The following is a 19,901-nucleotide window of genomic DNA, read 5'->3' on the forward strand; positions in this document are numbered from 1 at the left end:
GTTTATGCATAATGTACTTTCCAGTTCGATAACTTTCTTCATTAGCTGCTGAAGCTCTTCACTCTTGCACAAGCCTCACATCTAAGATTGTTGATGAAGTCTAGGGGTTATTGTTTCCAACTAAATGGAGTTGCTCCAATAATCGACGAGGTGTACGATATACGATATGTACGAAACAACCCACGGCTTGCATGTTCGATTGTTTTACAGACTACAGTCTAGAGACCGGTTGATCGACGAGGAGATTGTGATCTTCTTGAGCTGGCTTGTTTTTTTTTTGCTGTTGCATGTTAACGTTTTGCAACAACATAGAAAATATTGAACTGATCCACTTAAAAGCTATTTTGAAGAAAAATCTTTCAAATCGTTTATTTAAAATGACAATCGCCATGATTTTGCAACATTTTAGCACGCGCTGGCAGCATCAATTAAACATCAGCGGCTTGAGATGATATAATTTGCCATTAGTCAAAAGACAAGCAGCACCATTTCCCTCCATCTATTAAACCATCATCAAACATTTTTCGCAGATGAGTTTCCATTTTCCTCCCAGTGGAAGCACAAAACTTAATCGGTCCGCGTAATGAACAGTACGCACAAAAAGAAGCAAAAAACACAGCTAAATAGCTACACTGTTGCACAATTTTAAACTCACCATTTACATAAGAATGGCATCGCGCTAATGGTTTGCAATTTGCTACCGATGTTTTTTTTTTTGCAAAGTTGACATGAAAAGAAAATTAATCATCTTCAGCTTGGATTTGCCTCGTGCACACAAAACAGCAAAAAATAAAAAAAACGATAGCAAAAGTACATGTGAAATCGCAACGTAAAAAAATACACCTTTTTAAGGGTCGCAATTAAATCTTACACCCCGGTTTTTGAAAATATTATACAGTTCTGGAGTTTTTTTGAAAAGGTCCAATAAACCAAATTTCCAGTTTTTGCTTTTTGGGTGTTTTTAAAACCGCCTTGAGTCAGGGATACAAAAAAAACACCCAAAAAGCAAAAACTGAAAATTTGGTTTATTGGACCTTTTCAAAAAAAAAAAAACTCCAGAGTTTAGAGCTTAAGAGCGAGTCCACGAGCAAAGCATACCCAAATCGCATCTACCTAACCAATCTGCCTGAAATTTTCAGGGTATATGTACAAACAACCCCTGAAAAAAAAACTAGCATCTTTCCAAAATATGAGCACTCGAGGTCAACGGGAAGTGGGGCAAATCGGGACACAAAGTTTGATCGTTCAAAAACGTCAAAAATCTTAAAAAGGCCGTAATTTCAAAATTCAAAATGCATCAAAAAGGCTTGAAAAAAACCAACAAAATGAAGGGAGAAGCATTCCCTAAAAAAAAAAAAAAAAAAAATGGTTGAATAAAACAAAATGGTTGAATCTAAAGCGAGTTATGGGCATTTTAGTAAAAAAAATTATAATTTTCAAACTCAAATAAAAAAGTGTTCCATCCAGATATCAACTCGGTTCGACCTGCAGCTTGTAGGGGACATCTGAGACTACCATCTAAGACTGAGAACGCTTTGAGTAAGGCAGTTTAACATATCAAATAGACACTTTTAGTGAATTTTGTGGTTGTAAATTTTTGCTCGGGGGACCCCTTAGATCCCATTTTCTGGTGATAATTTTATCATATTCGTGTTACTGAGACAATTTCACAATAGAAACATGCATAAAATTTTTATTTTCATCCATTTTAAACCTTTAAAAAATAAAAGTTAAAAAAATTCTTCGATTCACATTTATTAAAAATCAAGTTCGTTTCCAAGGATACTAGATGACACCAGAAAAAAAAGCAGCTTCTAATTTTTTTTATTTTTCATTTTTTAAAGAGTTAAAATTGATGAAAATAAACATTTTTATACATGTTTCTATTGTGAAATTGTCTCAGAAACACGAATATGATAAAATTTTCACCAGAAAATGGGATCTAAGGGGTCCCCGAGCAAAAATTTAAAACTAAAAAATTCACTAAAAGTAAAAGTACCCAAAGCGTTCTCAGTCTCAGATGGTAGTCCCAGATGTCCCCTACAAGCTGCAGGTCGAACCGAGTTGATATCTGGATTACACACTTTTTTATTTGAGTTTGAAAATTATGCTTTATTTTCACTAAAATGCCAATAACTCCCTTTAGATTTAACCAATTGCGATACTTCTCCCTGCATTTTGTTGCATTTTTTAAGCCCTTTCAGATGCATTTTGAATTTTGAAATTAAATTGAGTTTTACCAAAGTTACAGCCTTTTGAAGGTTTTTGACGTTTTTGAACCATCAAACTTTGTGTCCCGATTTGCCCCACTTCCCGTTGACCTAGAGTGCTCATATTTTGGAAAGATGCTAGTTTTATAAGTACAAACAACCCCTGAAAATTTCAGGCAGATTGGTGAGGTCCAAACGACGTCCCATACAAAGGGGTATGCCCTGTTCGTGGACTCGCTCTTAAGTGTTTTCAGAAAATTTGTTGGAATTGGGTGTTCCCCTCAGGAACTGGGAAAGATTTACATTACGAGCCACAAAAAAACACCCAAAAGCTCGTCAGTTTTCGCGTGAGTTGGCGGAGAATTACCCAAATCACATACTTTTCCTAAAAATTTTTATTGAAGAAATTGCCTACTTGTCATCAAAAACATAACAGTGCAGAAAACTCATAAGAGTGCTGAAAAGTTCTACTTTTTAGCACTTATAATCGACACTGTCTTAGTTTTAGAGTTGACCAAACTAAAGCCAATCAACGTTTCACTGAAAAATCTCTAGCCGAAAAAAAATAAAAAGTTGAATTCTGAAGGTTGTAAATTTAATTGATTGAATATTACGTCTTTTTTGAGTAATTAACACTTAAATAATTTGTAAAATGTAAAATTCAAAAGATATTGATGAAAATTTCATCAGAATTTAATGTAAAATTTCTAAAAAGACGTAATATCTGTCACCATTCTAAAGAAAATATGGCAGAGCCTTGCTTGATAAATGTACAAAAAACAAACATGTTTTTTAGAGTGTAACAAAAAGGGCTTTTTTGCAATTCCGTCGTGAAACTACTTACTTTTCCTGTCATTCTTGAACGACGAAATAGCCTACTTTTCTGAATCAAAAACAACAGAATCGAATAGCAACACTTTTCAAAATAAATGCTGAAAAGTAACACTTTTCAGCACTGAAATGTAACACTTTTCAACATTTTTTTGATTCAAACGATTTATTGACAAAATACATGAAAATTTGACATAAAATTTCACTCAATGTGTGTTTCTTGGAATTGCAAAAAATGTTGTATGGAACTCGTTGCAAAACTTGATTTTTTCAGCACTCTTCGTATTTATCCAACTCGGTGAACCTCGTTGGATAAATGTACGACTCGTGCTGAAAAAATCCTCTTTTTGCAACTTGTTGCATAAACTACTATTTTGGTTCAATTTTTCGAAAAAATGCCAAACTTTGAAGGTCTGTACCGAGCTCCAGGGTGCTCCAATAGGGTGGAATCGAAAATAGGTTTCTTCAGCAACACATTTTTTGGGTTCCTTTTAGGATCCCAAACAACCTCCCAAAATTTGAGAGCGATTGGTTATGCCCACGATTGGCGCAAAGCGAATAAAATTTATATGGAAATAACTATGGGAAAACTTGCATTTTCACATTTTTGAAATTACAAAACTCATGTTTTATTATTTTATGAAACTAACACCGTAAAAGTATAGCCCTTAATGTCCTTAACAACTCTCTCGAAGACAGTATGGTGCTAACTTGCTTCTAACAAAAGTTACAGAGCGTTCAAAAGAGTCATTTCGAAATATTTGGTAAAAATCATACTTTTTGCCAACACTGCCAAGTCAAGTGGAAACTTTCGTAAACTATAATATATTTGAGGAATTGGGGAGCAATTTAACTAAATAATGTCTTCTGAACATTCCTTCATTACGATTTTACGTAAGCCTCATCAAAATAGAAGAACAACCGTGTTTATTTTGTATTTCATGGTTCCTTCAGCAATGTTGGCAGAAAATGTGAGTTTTACTGATTATTTCAACACAAAAATCAAAATCAAACCATCCACATTAACGACCCCCGGATCTTTTGTGGTCTCTATTGCAAGTTTCTGCTCGAACCTTGGAGTCCGAAGGCTTGAATGGGGAGAGCACCCAAACCTCTTTCTACTCCAAGGAACCTTCCACCCCAGTGTTTGAACTGACGACCTTTGGATTGCGAGTCCAACCGCCGCTAGCGATTCCACCGTAGTAGGCTTGGTTTGGTGTGTTGTTTGTACTTATGGCATGAGACAACTCCTACACCTGGAATGACTTAACGGCCTAACAACCAAGGCCGGGACCGACATTTTACTTCCTCATCCGATGGAAGGTTGCAGCAGATGGGAATCGAACCCAGAATCATCCGCTTACAAAGCGGACAGCGTAACCATTCGGTCAACACACTACTTTTGAAAACTCTGTATCTTTTTTTGAGGCACTTTAGCACCATACTATCTTTGGGAGAGTTGTTCAGGACATTCAGGGCTATACTTCTATGGTGTTAGTTCCATAAAATAATAAAACATGAATTTTGTAAATCCAAAAATGTAAAAATTCAAGTTTCCCCATAGTAATTTCCATACAAATTTCATTCGCTTTGCGCCAAACGTGGGCTTAACCAATCGCTCCCAAATTTTGTGAGGTTGTTTGGGAGCCTAAAAGGAACCCACAGAATGTGTTGCTGATTGGATTTTTATCATTTTTAATTTTCCCATATAACTAGATGCCACCCTAAGTGCTCCAAATTTCAATGTTATATATACCAAAAGATTCGCAAGGATCTGGCCTACATGCCAATGATGTGGAACATAAATGCTTCAGTGGCCAAAATGCCTCAAAAAGTGTCACTTTTGAAAAAAATCTTTTTGCGGGTTAAATCTCATTTAAAATTCCAATGCAAAGCGCCAGCTCCTGTTACGTCCAATCAAGCTCATATTTTGGATTTGGGCTTAGTATGCCCACCGGAACAAACCCATGAATTCCCGCCAAAAATCATTTTTGTTACATCCTAATGTTTTTGCAACTTGTTCCATAAACCACGATTTAAAAAAAAGGAAATAGAAGTGAAAATAACTGAAACAATTTAAAATCAATTTTAATTATTTGAAAGTTTTGGACTAGTTTCTTGTGTAAATAAAATATTTTGGTTTAACCCTCTACTGCCCATTTTTTCGATTTTTCCCCGTGTTGAGCAACTTTTGTTTTACGAAAAACTTTATCTCTCTTGGTTTACATTTTTCTTGTATAATTTTTAGTATTTTAATTTGCATTTATCTTGTTTAGTTTATGTTTGTTTTTGAAGGCAATATCGATACATAACTTTATATAGAAGAAACAGTACATCAATGCAAACGTGCTCTTCAGTGAAAAAATAAGTCTATACAAAGTTTTATCCAAATTAAAAAAAAACAGTTGTTTTGGAATCATCACTACGAGTTGTGAAAAATTTCAACACTTACACTACGTCATGTTAAGTGCATTGCGCTTAGCATCACGCAAAAACGCATTTATCCAATTCTCACCTACGCCCCAAATACAAGCCAACTCCATTACCTACGCAAGACACAAGTGATCATGCCATATGGGCCCTGCCAGCTACACTTCCTCTCTCTCGATCTTGGCTAAATGATGTTGCAACACAACACTATCGACTTGGGAAGCAGCAGCAGCAGCGCCTTTTCCTTCCCAAAACAGCCCAACATCCAAACAATTACGCAACGAATTTTCCCACCCTTTTACAATTCTGCGCGCGATACCATCGACAAACTTAGCCACTTAACCGTATTGTTCTGGCGCGCTTTTTCAGGGGAGGAGATTCGCCATGGCAGATCCAAGAAGTGAAAGGAAGTCGTCGGGCTTTCCCGCCACGACAATTGTGACTACCAATGTCACCCCGCGTGAAAACTGCCCGCACGCAACACCGTTTAATCCGGCGTAGATGAGTTACGATCGAGAGCTCCATATTGGAACTGCTACTTACCGGACCAGCTGCCATCGAATCGACCTGCAAGCAGAGTAGAAGAGGAGAAAACTTAGATTAAATTTCGTAACACGCTTGTTTCATTGATACTTTTGCGGTGTGGGAAAATCGATTTGTGGAGTTTAGTTTCAACTTTTTTTAAGTGCAACTATGTTGTGCCGGCTAGAAATGATGCAACAATCACATAAACCTGACCGAATCGAATCCCACCTTCCTAGAGGTGACCTGCTTTTAATGCGGAAGTTGTTCTGTTCTTACGAAAATAAACCGTTCCCAACAAATGAGACCAATCGCGGCCCAGGATGCCACCACCAAAGTGGTACGCGCGCACTTAAGGGCATACGCCACGCCAGAGCAGGGCAATAACTGACATATCCAAATTGTCATTTGGTTAAGCTAACATTGCACCGCCGCCAGCCGCAAGTCGTGCGTTAATTTATATTTTCCTAATGAGACGGGCAATACAAACAACTCCTGCAGCAAGACCGCACAGCAACTTGGTAGGTAAGGGGTGACATACAGGAGACGGAGGCAGAGTTGCATTCATCTAGTATAGACAGACGAGAGGACCCTTATTGAGGTGTACTACATCGGCAGGGTGAGGACTCAATTTGAGAAATTTGTCACAGTTTCATTCATTGCTGAAACTGAACAGTTCTCCGTGCTGAAATAGTAGTTTGTACAGTACATTCATCCAACGTGGTTTACCGAGTTGGATAAATACGACGAGTGCTGAAAAAATCAAATTTTGTAACGAGTTCCATACATTGTTTTTTTGCAATTCCGAAAAACACCCTTTGAAAAGAATTTTAACCCTCTACTGCCCGTTTTTTCGATTTTTTATTTTTCCTGTGTTTAGGAGGTCATTTTGGGCTGCTTTTGTTCTACTAAGAACTTTACTTCTCTTTATGTTTTTCTTGTTTTATTTTTAGTATTTTTTTTTGCATTTATCTTGTTTAGCTTATCTTTGTTTTTGGCAGTATTTGGCCTATACTACCACCTCCTATCATTACATTTTGATTATCTATTTTAAAAGTCACTTTTTCAACAATGCGTTTATATTGAGCATGTTTGAACTCTTTTAAAAACATTTCAAATTTTCATGAAATATCAATGTACAGTCCCACAAAAAAAAAATTTTTGCGAAAAAAAAATTCCGTCAACACATTGATATTTTGAAAACTATTGTTTGGAAAGCAACTGGATGCGTGTAAAATGAATTTTAAAACACTTTTTTCATCCAGATGTTAAAACCTAGGCATTTAATATAATTTTTTTTTTTGCCTCTCCCACCCCACCTCGACTTTGGTCAAGGCCGAGGGACATAAACTTCAAAAAAAATTGTCCTATTAAAATTTAAAAAAAAATGATCGACATTCCGTGATTTCTCAGCCTGAAAGATGTTGAAACATTTGAAAGTTGTTTTTCCGTGCTCAACTGTTAATTAGAGCAGTAAAGGAATATTTACAGATACAAGGACAACTAAACTAATTATTCTTTGATTTTTAAGGTTATACAGAAAAAAATATGGTAATATTCATCAGGAAATGGTGACAGATTTTGTGTCAAAAAAAATGACGAATTTTACCTCAGAAAATGATGAATTTTCATTAGTTTTTGATGAATATTCATCAGGTTCACATTTTTACACATTTTTATGTACTATTAGGCCGTTGCAAATATTTTTCAATGTTTATGTCGCCCCCCCTTCAAAATTGGTCCGAAAAATCAGGCGGCAAAAAAAATTCAAAAAATATCAAAATTTCAATGGAAATAGAAGTCAAATCAACTGAAAACAATCTAAAATGCCTTTTTCTGCATTGATAATCATATTTCACATGTTTGGACTCGTTTAAAAATATTTTGAACTTTTATGAAATTTCAATATACAGCATCGCAAAAACTTTTTTTTTCTCGCAAAAATAAAATTTTCTTCAGCACACTTTGCTTATTCAAATGTAGGCACCGTGGCCTGTAATTTCAATTTTGGACTTTTTTTTTATTTATTTTTTGCCCCTCCTCGACTTTGATCAGAGTCGAGGGACATAAACTTCAAAAAATATTTGCAACGGCCTTACTGCCTTACTCAAACAAGAGGTAATATTCATCCTACCAATTTTCAACATTCAAAAATTCAACTTTTCTTTCTGTGTACCATAGCTAACAGCCATCATCTCAAATGGTCGAAATTTATGAAAAATTGTAATGTAGGGGCCATCCATAAACCACGTGGACACTTTTCTGTTGATCGATCTGTAAATCTCTTTTCTGTAATTTTTTGGAAACAAAATGGCCTTTTTATAATCAACAAAAATAAGAGTTTGACTTTTCAACAATTATATCAAAAAGTAATATTTAATTTTGGTTTTTGAGTTATTAATACACATTAGAACCAAACTAACTCTTTGTAAAACTTGGCCTGAAAATCACCAGTTTGCAACTTGTTGTATACACTACTATTTTGCACTTAAGTTCTGAAACTACTTACTTTTCCTGTCTTTCTGGATTGGTCTATTATAAATTACCCAAGATAACAAAAAGCTCAGCATTTCCATAATTGTGTCAAAAAGTTAATCATTTTCCCACTAAGCATTAAAAAATTGAGACAGGCAAACATCCCAGTCTGCTTGATTGAAAAATGTAAACCGAAAAATTCTGGAGCAATATTTGAAATGGGCGCATAAGCATTTTGACAGTTGGAACTATTCAGAGATTTAAAGTTATTTTTGAAGGTTTCATATTTTAATTAAAATTGCAAAATTTATGGATAATTTTAACGTTATCAAATATGTAATTTGAATTAAAATCAAGTTGCCACCCTGAAATGCACCTAGACCACAGGTTTCTATTTCTGTACCCCTGTCGTTGCAGTCGGTCGGTCGGCTCGTTCTGTCCGTCTGTAACGCAACTTCTGTGAAAGGGAAATTATCGAAAGTTGTCTATACCGCATATGAAACGTGAACGGTAGACCGTGTACTGATCTGGAGAGATCTCGCTCACGTAAGCATGGATGGAAATTGTCCCGCTTCTCGCGAGCATTACAAGACTTGGCTCACACGACAGATCCACAGAACGGGAAATCTCCTCGCCGGTGCGGTTGCAAACGAACAAAAACAAACGTAAACAAAACTTGACACTTTCCGGGCTGCACTCGAAATGAGAGCAAGCGCACACACACCCACCACAGCATCTAACCAGCTCTAAAATCTAACCGACTAAAGGAAAAGGTCCCAGCGTGAGTCGCGACGTATCCAATTAGACCACGTTCGAGAGCGCCCAGAAGTAACCCTCGAACGAAATCAGAGCTGAAGATGATGCATTCTGCTGCTCCTTTGAGTGATCTTTTATTTCCCGCATCAACCGAACGCGAAGTGTCTTCTAAAAATATACCGCTTTTGATGAAATTGAATGCTCCTTCCCGTATGTTGCCAGTTTGAAATGGGGATGTCATAAAAAATAAGAGTTAGCTAAAACAATCAGGCATAACACGTAAGAAATAATAATAGAAGAGAAATCCTATACTAAAGATGTGCAAAATTGAAGGACTGAAGTATTGGTATATTAAAGATAAGAAGAATAAAAGAATAGAAGAATAGAAGAATAGAAGAATAGAAGAATAGAAGAATAGAAGAATAGAAGAATAGAAGAATAGAAGAATAGAAGAATAGAAGAATAGAAGAATAGAAGAATAGAAGAATAGAAGAATAGAAGAATAGAAGAATAGAAGAATAGAAAAACAGAAGAATAGAAGAATAGAAGAATAGAAGAATAGAAGAATAGAAGAATAGTAGAATAGAAGAATAGTAGAATAGAAGAATAGAAGAATAGAAGAATAGAAGAATAGAAGAATAGAAGAATAGAAGAATAGAAGAATAGAAGAATAGAAGAATAGAAGAATAGAAGAATAGAAGAATAGAAGAATAGAAGAATAGAAGAATAGAAGAATAGAAGAATAGAAGAATAGAAGAATAGAAGAATAGAAGAATAGAAGAATAGAAGAATAGAAGAATAGAAGAATAGAAGAATAGAAGAATAGAAGAATAGAAGAATAGAAGAATAGAAGAATAGAAGAATAGAAGAATAGAAGAATAGAAGAATAGAAGAATAGAAGAATAGAAGAATAGAAGAATAGAAGAATAGAAAAACAGAAGAATAGAAGAATAGAAGAATAGAAGAATAGAAGAATAGAAGAATAGAAGAATAGAAGAAGAATAGAAGAATAGAAGAATAGAAGAATAGAAGAATAGAAGAATAGAAGAATAGAAGAATAGAAGAATAGAAGAATAGAAGAATAGAAGAATAGAAGAATAGAAGAATAGAAGAATAGAAGAATAGAAAAACAGAAGAATAGAAGAATAGAAGAATAGAAGAATAGAAGAATAGAAGAATAGAAGAATAGAAGAATAGTAGAATAGAAGAATAGTAGAATAGAAGAATAGAAGAATAGAAGAATAGAATAGAAGAATAGAAGAATAGAAGAATAGAAGAATAGAAGAATAGAAGAATAGAAGAATAGAAGAATAGAAGAATAGAAGAATAGAAGAATAGAAGAATAGAAGAATAGAAGAATAGAAGAATAGAAGAATAGAAGAATAGTAGAATAGAAGAATAGTAGAATAGAAGAATAGAAGAATAGAAGAATAGAAGAATAGAAGAATAGAAGAATAGAAGAATAGAAGAATAGAAGAATAGAAGAATAGAAGAATAGAAGAATAGAAAAACAGATGAATAGAAGAATAGAAGAATAGAAGAATAGAAGAATAGAAGAATAGAAGAATAGTAGAATAGAAGAATAGTAGAATAGAAGAATAGAAGAATAGAAGAATAGAAGAATAGAAGAATAGAAGAATAGAAGAATAGAAGAATAGAAGAATAGAAGAATAGAAGAATAGAAGAATAGAAGAATAGAAGAATAGAAGAATAGAAGAATAGAAGAATAGAAGAATAGAAAAACAGAAGAATAGAAGAATAGAAGAATAGAAGAATAGAAGAATAGAAGAATAGAAGAATAGAAGAATAGTAGAATAGAAGAATAGTAGAATAGAAGAATAGAAGAATAGAAGAATAGAAGAATAGAAGAATAGAAGAATAGAAGAATAGAAGAATAGAAGAATAGAAGAATAGAAGAATAGAAGAATAGAAGAATAGAAGAATAGAAGAATAGAAGAATAGAAGAATAGAAGAATAGAAGAATAGAAGAATAGAAGAATAGAAGAATAGAAGAATAGAAGAATAGAAGAATAGAAGAATAGAAGAATAGAAGAATAGAAGAATAGAAGAATAGAAGTAGAAGAATAGAAGAATAGAAGAATAGAAGAATAGAAGAATAGAATAATAGAAGAATAGAAGAATAGAAGAATAGAAGAATAGAAGAATAGAAGAATAGAAGAATAGAAGAATAGAAGAATAGAAGAATAGAAGAATAGAAGAATAGAAGAATAGAAGAATAGAAGAATAGAAGAATAGAAGAATAGAAGAATAGAAGAATAGAAGAATAGAAGAATAGAAGAATAGAAGAATAGAAGAATAGAAGAATAGAAGAATAGAAGAATAGAAGAATAGAAGAATAGAAGAATAGAAGAATAGAAGAATAGAAGAATAGAAGAATAGAAGAATAGAAGAATAGAAGAATAGAAGAATAGAAGAATAGAAGAATAGAAGAATAGAAGAATAGAAGAATAGAAGAATAGAAGAATAGAAGAATAGAAGAATAGAAGAATAGAAGAATAGAAGAATAGAAGAATAGAAGAATAGAAGAATAGAAGAATAGAAGAATAGAAGAATAGAAGAATAGAAGAATAGAAAAATAGAAGAATAGAAGAATAGAAGAATAGAAAAATAGAAGAATAGAAGAATAGAAGAATAGAAGAATAGAAGAATAGAAGAATAGAAGAATAGAAGAATAGAAGAATAGAAGAATAGAAGAATAGAAGAATAGAAGAATAGTAGAATAGAAGAATAGTAGAATAGAAGAATAGAAGAATAGAAGAATAGAAGAATAGAAGAATAGAAGAATAGAAGAATAGAAGAATAGAAGAATAGAAGAATAGAAGAATAGAAGAATAGAAGAATAGAAGAATAGAAGAATAGAAGAATAGAAGAATAGAAGAATAGAAGAATAGAAGAATAGAAGAATAGAAGAATAGAAGAATAGATGAATAGAAGAATAGATGAATAGAAGAATAGAAGAATAGAAGAATAGAAGAATAGAAGAATAGAAGAATAGAAGAATAGAAGAAAGAATAGAAGAATAGAAGAATAGAAGAATAGAAGAATAGAAGAATAGAAGAATAGAAGAATAGAAGAATAGAAGAATAGAAGAATAGAAGAATAGAAGAATAGAAGAATAGAAGAATAGAAGAATAGAAGAATAGAAGAATAGAAGAATAGAAGAATAGAAGAATAGAAGAATAGAAGAATAGAAGAATAGAAGAATAGAAGAATAGAAGAATAGAAGAATAGAAGAATAGAAGAATAGAAGAATAGAAGAATAGAAGAATAGAAGAATAGAAGAATAGAAGAATAGAAGAATAGAAGAATAGAAGAATAGAAGAATAGAAGAATAGAAGAATAGAAGAATAGAAGAATAGAAGAATAGAAGAATAGAAGAATAGAAGAATAGAAGAATAGAAGAATAGAAGAATAGAAGAATAGAAGAATAGAAGAATAGAAGAATAGAAGAATAGAAGAATAGAAGAGTAGAAGAATAGAAGAATAGAAGAATAGAAGAATAGAAGAATAGAAGAATAGAAGAATAGAAGAATAGAAGAATAGAAGAATAGAAGAATAGAAGAATAGAAGAATAGAAGAATAGAAGAATAGAAGAATAGAAGAATAGAAGAATAGAAGAATAGAAGAATAGAAGAATAGAAGAATAGAAGAATAGAAGAATAGAAGAATAGAAGAATAGAAGAATAGAAAAATAGAAGAATAGAAGAATAGAAGAATAGAAGAATAGAAGAATAGAAGAATAGAAGAATAGAAGAATAGAAGAATAGAAGAATAGAAGAATAGAAGAATAGAAGAATAAAAGAATAGAAGAATAGAAGAATAGAAGAATAGAAGAATAGACGAATAGAAGAATAAGGAGAATTAATGGACTCAAGAACTATAAATAATAGAATTGAAGAGTTCGAGAATTCTTTAAATCAATCGTGGTGGAAGATTTGAAGAATCGAAAAATTAAAGAATTAAACAATTAATCAATTACATTGTTGAAAGACTAAAAGACATTATTTAAAAAAAAATCAAATAAATGAAGATTAGAAGAACTAAAGAATGAAAAAACTGTGAAACTGAAGAATCTAAGAATTAGTCAATTGATCAACCCTACAGCACGTGAAAAGACCACACTTTGCCCCACTGTTTGTGAACGGAGTGTTTGTGTGCGACCCAAAACTCTCAAGCGAGTAATTAGCGACACCCTTCGCTCACTGTTCAAAATTGCTCAAAACGAATTTCGGTGAGTTGTTGTTCCCATTGATCGTGGTCGTGGAAAACACTTGGAAACACAAATCTCATTTTTCATGAAATGTACTTTGAGACTTTGGGAGCTCCCCTTGTAGAAGTGTTGTTAAGAGTAAAGTGTGATTTAGTATTTTTACTCTTTTCGGTTTCCGGTACTTCAAACAGGGCGTACTTCCCGTGTGACAAAATGATCTTATTGAGGAGTTTTAAATTAGGTTGAAGGAAAATTTGTTTTACACGACATTGTCGGGTTCTCTTTTTTCCATAAATCGTACACATACCTACTCACATTGGGTGAATTTCTTGCAAAATAAACTGAAAACGAGTGAACTTAAACAACCAGGCATCATCCACTAATGACGTGACGTTTTTTTTTTGTGGTGCGCGTTCTCTGTAATTTGAGAGCATTATGCTCTCGCAATAACCATTATCCTCTCAGTCAAATTTCAGACCGTTTTGTTCTCGGTTGCCGCTTTGTTTGGTAAAACTTGTCGGCTTCTCCTTCTGAATATACTCAAGTATCTTCAGTGATTGTAATTGCTTGCCCTAAGAAGAAATTAAAATGTAATGTTAATCTTTTAAATATTTTTTGCAAACTAACAAACTTTAATTGTACCACCGGCATTTCGCGAATAAAAATGTTTGAAATCATCTCATTAGATCTTAACTTGCTCGTTAAGATGCCATCGCGTTGAGATGACAATTTCGAGACCAGCACCAGCACTTGACGAACCGATTCGGCTGTCATTGAAATACCTTCGGGTGGCCCCAAATTTGGCGGTGGGTCCCCCATAAACGGTTCGCGCCAGCAGTAACAACCGCCAATTTGCATACCTAATAGATCCCAAGTTTGCAGTGTCATTCACACTGCGGAGGCTCAATTGAAATGGATCGGTTGATTAGTGATGTTTTTTTTTTTGTTAAAGAGATCATCGATGCTGATTGTTGTTTGTGCGGCCTAAACACAAATTACGAGAAATCATCGCTCGCAAAAAAAGAGCAAGTCTCGTTTGATCTGTATGAGATAATGTTTGCCTAGTTCACGGGTAGTTGTTACCTTCGAAAAAGGTTACCGCAAGGAGTTGCACTTGAAGCGATTAAACGCAATTATTTCCAGATTTGCAATTCAATTGGAAGTCATGAGCTTGGGTCTCGCATACATGATTAAGGTTTACCGCCAACGACGACGAACCCGGGGTTGACAGCGTTCTGTGGATCATCAACGCGGAGGCACGAGTTCAACTTGTGTGCGCTAATAGGCTTCAAGGTCCCGTAAGATCTGGTGGCTCGATATGCTTTGGCGTTTTATTGTGATCGGCGGCGGTAATTCCTCTCTATGCCACTGACAGCACAACTTCAAGGTCTTTCTCTTTTCCATTTCAGGATTTGTCCACTCGTGCCGTGCCGTGGAATCCGGTTGCTGAAGGCGCTGTTGTTGCCGGGGCTGGTGATCTGGTGCGAGGCTCGATGGACTCCGTCCCGCTGTGGTGAATGGTTTATTTATGTTTCTGCACCTGACCATTATCGTAAAATTGGTCGATATCTGTATCGAATTGATCGCACTGGGCGATCTGCTGGGAGATTATCGTACGGATGTGACGGCTTTATGGACTCCCATTAACCTTTCGCTGATCCCTACACCAATCTGGGCTAGCAGCGGGCGGTGGGTTACTTACGTTTATGACATTTTTAAGAAGATTTATTGAAAGACAATTTATGTAAACATGATATTGGAAGGCATTCCTTTGAAAATTATCAGAGTGTTTTTTTTTTTGCTAAACATTGTATCAACATTTCGCAAAGACATTTTTGTAACATTCCAATATTGAACTCTACATCCACTGTGAAGGGACGTGAGTAAAAAGATCACAGATACATAGCTGAAAGGATTCGATTTGTCAAAGGTTTTGGGATTGAATCTCGTCACCGACATCATTTGTTTACGGGTTTTTTACGGGTGATTTTTTTCAAAATGAAGCCGAAAAGGAAATATTAAGATAATCATTTTTTTACATTTTTGCAAATCATTTTACTCGCATTATTTGACATGTGGGTAATTCTCTACCAACTCACACGAAATCGGGAAAAGTTGCCCCGACCCCTCTTCGATTTGCGTGAAACTTTGTCCTAAGGGGTAACTTTTGTCCCTGATCACGAATCCGAGGTCCGTTTTTTGATATCTCGTGACGGAGGGGCGGTACGACCCCTTCCATTTTTGAACATGCGAAAAAAGAGGTGTTTTTCAATAATTTGCAGCCTGAAACGGTGATGAGATAGAAATTTGGCATCAAAGGGACTTTTATGTAAAATTAGACGCCCGATTTGATGACGTACTCAGAATTCCGAAAAAACGTGTTTTTCATCGAAAAAAACAATAAAAAAGTTTTAAAAATTCTCCCATTTTCCGTTACTCGACTGTAAAAATTTTTGGAACATGTCATTTTATGGGAAATTTAATGTACTTTTCGAATCTACATTGTCCCAGAAGGGTCATTTTTTCATTTAGAACAAAATTTTTCATTTAAAATTTCGTGTTTTTCTAACTTTGCAGGGTTATTTTTAGAGTGTAACAATGTTCTACAAAGTTGTAGAGCAGACAATTACAAAAATTTGATATATAGACATTAGGGGTTTGCTTATAAACATCACAAGTTATCGCGATTTTACGAAAAAAGTTTTGAAAAAGTTACTTTTGCGTTTCTCTTTGTTTCGTCGTCCGTGTCTGTCGCGGGTGACCATGAACGGCCATGATCGATGACGACCAACTTTTTAAAACTTTTTTCGTAAAATCGTGATAACTTGTGATGTTTATAAGCAAACCCCTTATGTATATATATCAAAATTTTTGTAATTGTCTGCTCTAACTTTGTAGAACATTGTTACACTCTAAAAATAACCCTGCAAAAAAACACGAAATTTTAAATGAAAAATTTTGTTCTAAATGAAAAATGACCCTTCTGGGACAATGTATTCGAAAAGTACATTAAATTTCCCATAAAATGACATGTTCCAAAATTTTACAGTCGAGTAACGAAAATGGAGAATTTAAAACTTTTTAGTGTTTTTCGATGAAAAATACGTTTTTCGGAATTCTGATTACGCCATCAAATCGGGCGTCTAATTTTACATAAAAGTCCCTTTGACCAAATTTCTATCTCATCACCGTTTCAGGCTGCAAATTATTGAAAAACACCTCTTTTTCGCATGTGCAAAAATGGAAGAGGTCGTACCGCCCCTCCGTCACGAGATATCAAAAAACGGACCTCGGATTCGTGATCAGGGACAAAAGTTACCCCTTAGGACAAAGTTTCACGCAAATCGAAGAGGGGTCGGGGCAACTGCTGTGTGAGTTGGCGGAGAATTTATACATATAAAACTTTGTTTTTAAACTCTTCAATATGACAAATTTGAGAGTTCTTGTAAAATCGAAATGTAAGCTTGTTTCACAAAAAATTTCTTTTTGACATTAAAAATATATCGTTTTTGGCTTAGAAAAACTCATTTTTCATAAACAAAACAATGCTTGTCCCTTTTTGAACATAAAGTTTGATTTTGAAACCGATAGTGCCGAACATCCTCAATTGGGTCCTAAAATGAAGCTTAGATTGCTGATATTATTGTTTACAGCGATGAAGCTTATTTTTCTGAGTACAATGACCCTTTGTACGACCACAAAGAGTTTAGAATGGATTTTTAAATCAATCTTGAAAAATTAACCTCGCGGTCCTTCTTGACAGAAAAGCTCCTACTTGACAGCTCGTTCCAAGGGGACCATAGTTGATCCATCGAAAAAATGTTGTCTTGTCAAAAAAAATGTTTGCATTAAAATGAAAAAAAGTGATCAGAAATGGTTTTTAATCGTGTTTTTTACCGTTGTACATAAAAATTGACATAGGGCTTTAGTACCCAATTTAAGCAAAACGCTTTGGCAAAAATAATTCGAACCGTATTTTTTCAGTTTGGCCATTAGGGCTAAGGGTGGTCAAAAAATGAGAATTTTCGTCGATTTTCGCAAAAAAAACACATTTATAACGATATTCGAAAAGGTTTTTTAGAGTGTAACAATGTTCTACAAAGTTGTAGAGCAGACAAAAACTAAAATTCTGATACATATACATGGTTTTTAATAAAATGTTGTTCTAAATAAACGATTTTTAACTATTTTATGAAAAAATACGTTTTTTCGGAATTTTGAGTACGCCTTTAAATCGGGCAACTGCTATGTGAGTTGGCGGAGAATAACCCTTATATAAATGTTCCATTGAAAACAAATGTTTGTTTAACTGAGTTTATTGCCATTTCGTAGAATACATACAAATTTGAATTTGCAATGTTGCTTAGAAGGATTTTAAAAAACTTTAAAATCAATTTTAATTGCCGCACCAACCGCACCAATAAATAGAACTACCAACTAGTGGTTAACTTTCCTTCAATCTTACGTTTAAAAGCAGCAAATCTCACTTTTTATTCGCGTGGGCTGATGATGTATCATTTCCGTTCGGGTATTACCGGTTTTGTAAAACAAACGTACTTTGCCATACAATCTGCCGCTCGTATGTGCTGTATTTGCTGAGAATCACTCTTCCTTTTAGCTATAGTTCACCCCTATTGGTGTCTTATAGTTAAGCCCCGTCGATGTCAGAGCCAGTTCAGTTCAGTTCCGAAGCGCCTGGTGAGCAGAAATAATAATAATTGATCCTACGCCCCGATGCGACCCAATAAGGTAAAGCCCGGTTTCAGCTTTCCGTTAATTGTCTCCGAAGAAACAAACACACAAGCCCCTTTCGCCGCATTCACACTGAACAAACACACAAACTCACGCACAACTACATAAACGATTGCCTGTTGTTGTTGTTTGTCCAACTCAGCGCTGATCACCCACACTAGTCAAAAGCACTAATTCGCAGCATTTAGCCTACATTCGGCAAGTTTCGCCTCATTTTTTTGCGTGCTGCGAATTTTCGCACTTCTCCGCTAGGTGGCACTGTTTTAATGGTATGACGTGTGTCACTTGGTGCTCGAGCTTCTTGTCTTTTTGGTTCGACGAATTGTTTGATAATTTAATTATAAGATTAGCCACCGGCTTAGTTTTGCCGTGACAGCATTTCCGCCTCAGCCGAACGCGACGAGCTGTTCAAACTCATTAGACTCAGGAGACATTTATCCGCTGCTGCTGCCCACCTTTGCGATACACGCCTCTTGGCGTATCTTGGCGGCGATAAAAGGTGGAGACAAAGTTGTTTCCCGGCATTTTAGTTGACTATTTTGTTGCGCGCCGCCATAATTTATCTTCGTTAAAACGCACCCCCTTGTTTGAAGCCTCCCGAAAGGTTAAGGTTAGGGTTACAAAACAAATGGCCATTTGGCGTTAGACACCCCGCACTAACCGCCCGGAAGCTTCCCATTGTACGGCAAATTAACGACTATAACTACCAAATTATGGCCATTTCGGAGGCGAATTGGCCAAAGTTGGCACCTCCGAGCTTTCTTGCGGGTCGACTTCCGGTACGCGTTGGTATTGACACATCGCAGTTCTCACGACCTAGTCCGTTACACTCTTGGAGTATTCCAAGTGAGGAAGTGGAGAGTGAAAAGAAGTGAAAAAGGTTTTGGCTCCCAACACGTTGCCCATCTATCACGCGGCTTCCGGTTGTGATGAGAAATGCATGATGATTGACGACTCCGCCTTTTTTGCTGGCTCATCTCACGTGTAAACATAAACTTATGATGATGGCACTTTTTTCGCGTAACTAGCACGTGTGAAACACGCCAAAGTTCGGAAACTTCCTCCGGATCATCGGTTCTACTGTGGGTCGAGTTTTGCATCGAGCGATTGTTAGCAAAACACTGATTTAGAATTCCTAGAGCTGGAAATCTTATTCTCTAGATAACCGATATATCCCCCGAATTATCCAAAAATTCGTTGAATATGTAAGTCATCATCAAAATAGTAAAACATTATTCGTATAATTGCTCTAGGTGAGTTTTGCAACAATTCATAAAAACTTGATTGATGTTTTACGACAATCGAAACATGCACCGGATAATTAGACCGTTTCCGGATAATTCCTGGATAATTAAGAAATCTATCGAATAACAAAAATATAATCCAAACTTTCTTCGGATATTCGAAACAATTTCCGGATAACCAAAACAAATTTCAGATAGTTTGAATTACTTATAGCTTACTTTGTTCAGATAATTGGTACAGTCATCCCACACATTCGGAACACCCACAAATTCGGAACACTTTTGTGGTAATTTGTCAATAGAATGCAAAATGCAACTTTTCTGCCGACTCTGCTATTTTTAGGGTCTTTATTTGGACATTCTCTTGCTATTTCACTAGTAAAAGTAATACTTTTTAAACAAAAACTGCATTTCAAGACTATTTTATCCAGAGCAGCAAAACACTGCCTC

The 19,901-nt window shown here is 34.9% G+C and overlaps 1 protein-coding gene across 3 annotated transcripts in view; it reads right to left on the reverse strand.

Annotated features, from left to right (window-relative positions):
* The window catches only part of LOC6037726 (probable WRKY transcription factor protein 1), a 115,053-nt gene that overhangs the window by 61,374 nt on the left and 33,778 nt on the right, over positions 1–19,901 (reverse strand). For all 3 annotated transcript variants that reach the window (XM_038257929.1, XM_038257928.1, XM_038257927.1), the window contains exon 3: positions 6,015–6,038. In XM_038257929.1, the coding sequence (XP_038113857.1) occupies positions 6,015–6,038 (24 nt within the window). The remainder of the gene's footprint in view (positions 1–6,014; positions 6,039–19,901) is intronic.

This window comes from Culex quinquefasciatus, chromosome 2 (genome assembly GCF_015732765.1).
Source record: "Culex quinquefasciatus strain JHB chromosome 2, VPISU_Cqui_1.0_pri_paternal, whole genome shotgun sequence".
Lineage (NCBI taxonomy): Eukaryota > Metazoa > Arthropoda > Insecta > Diptera > Culicidae > Culex > Culex quinquefasciatus.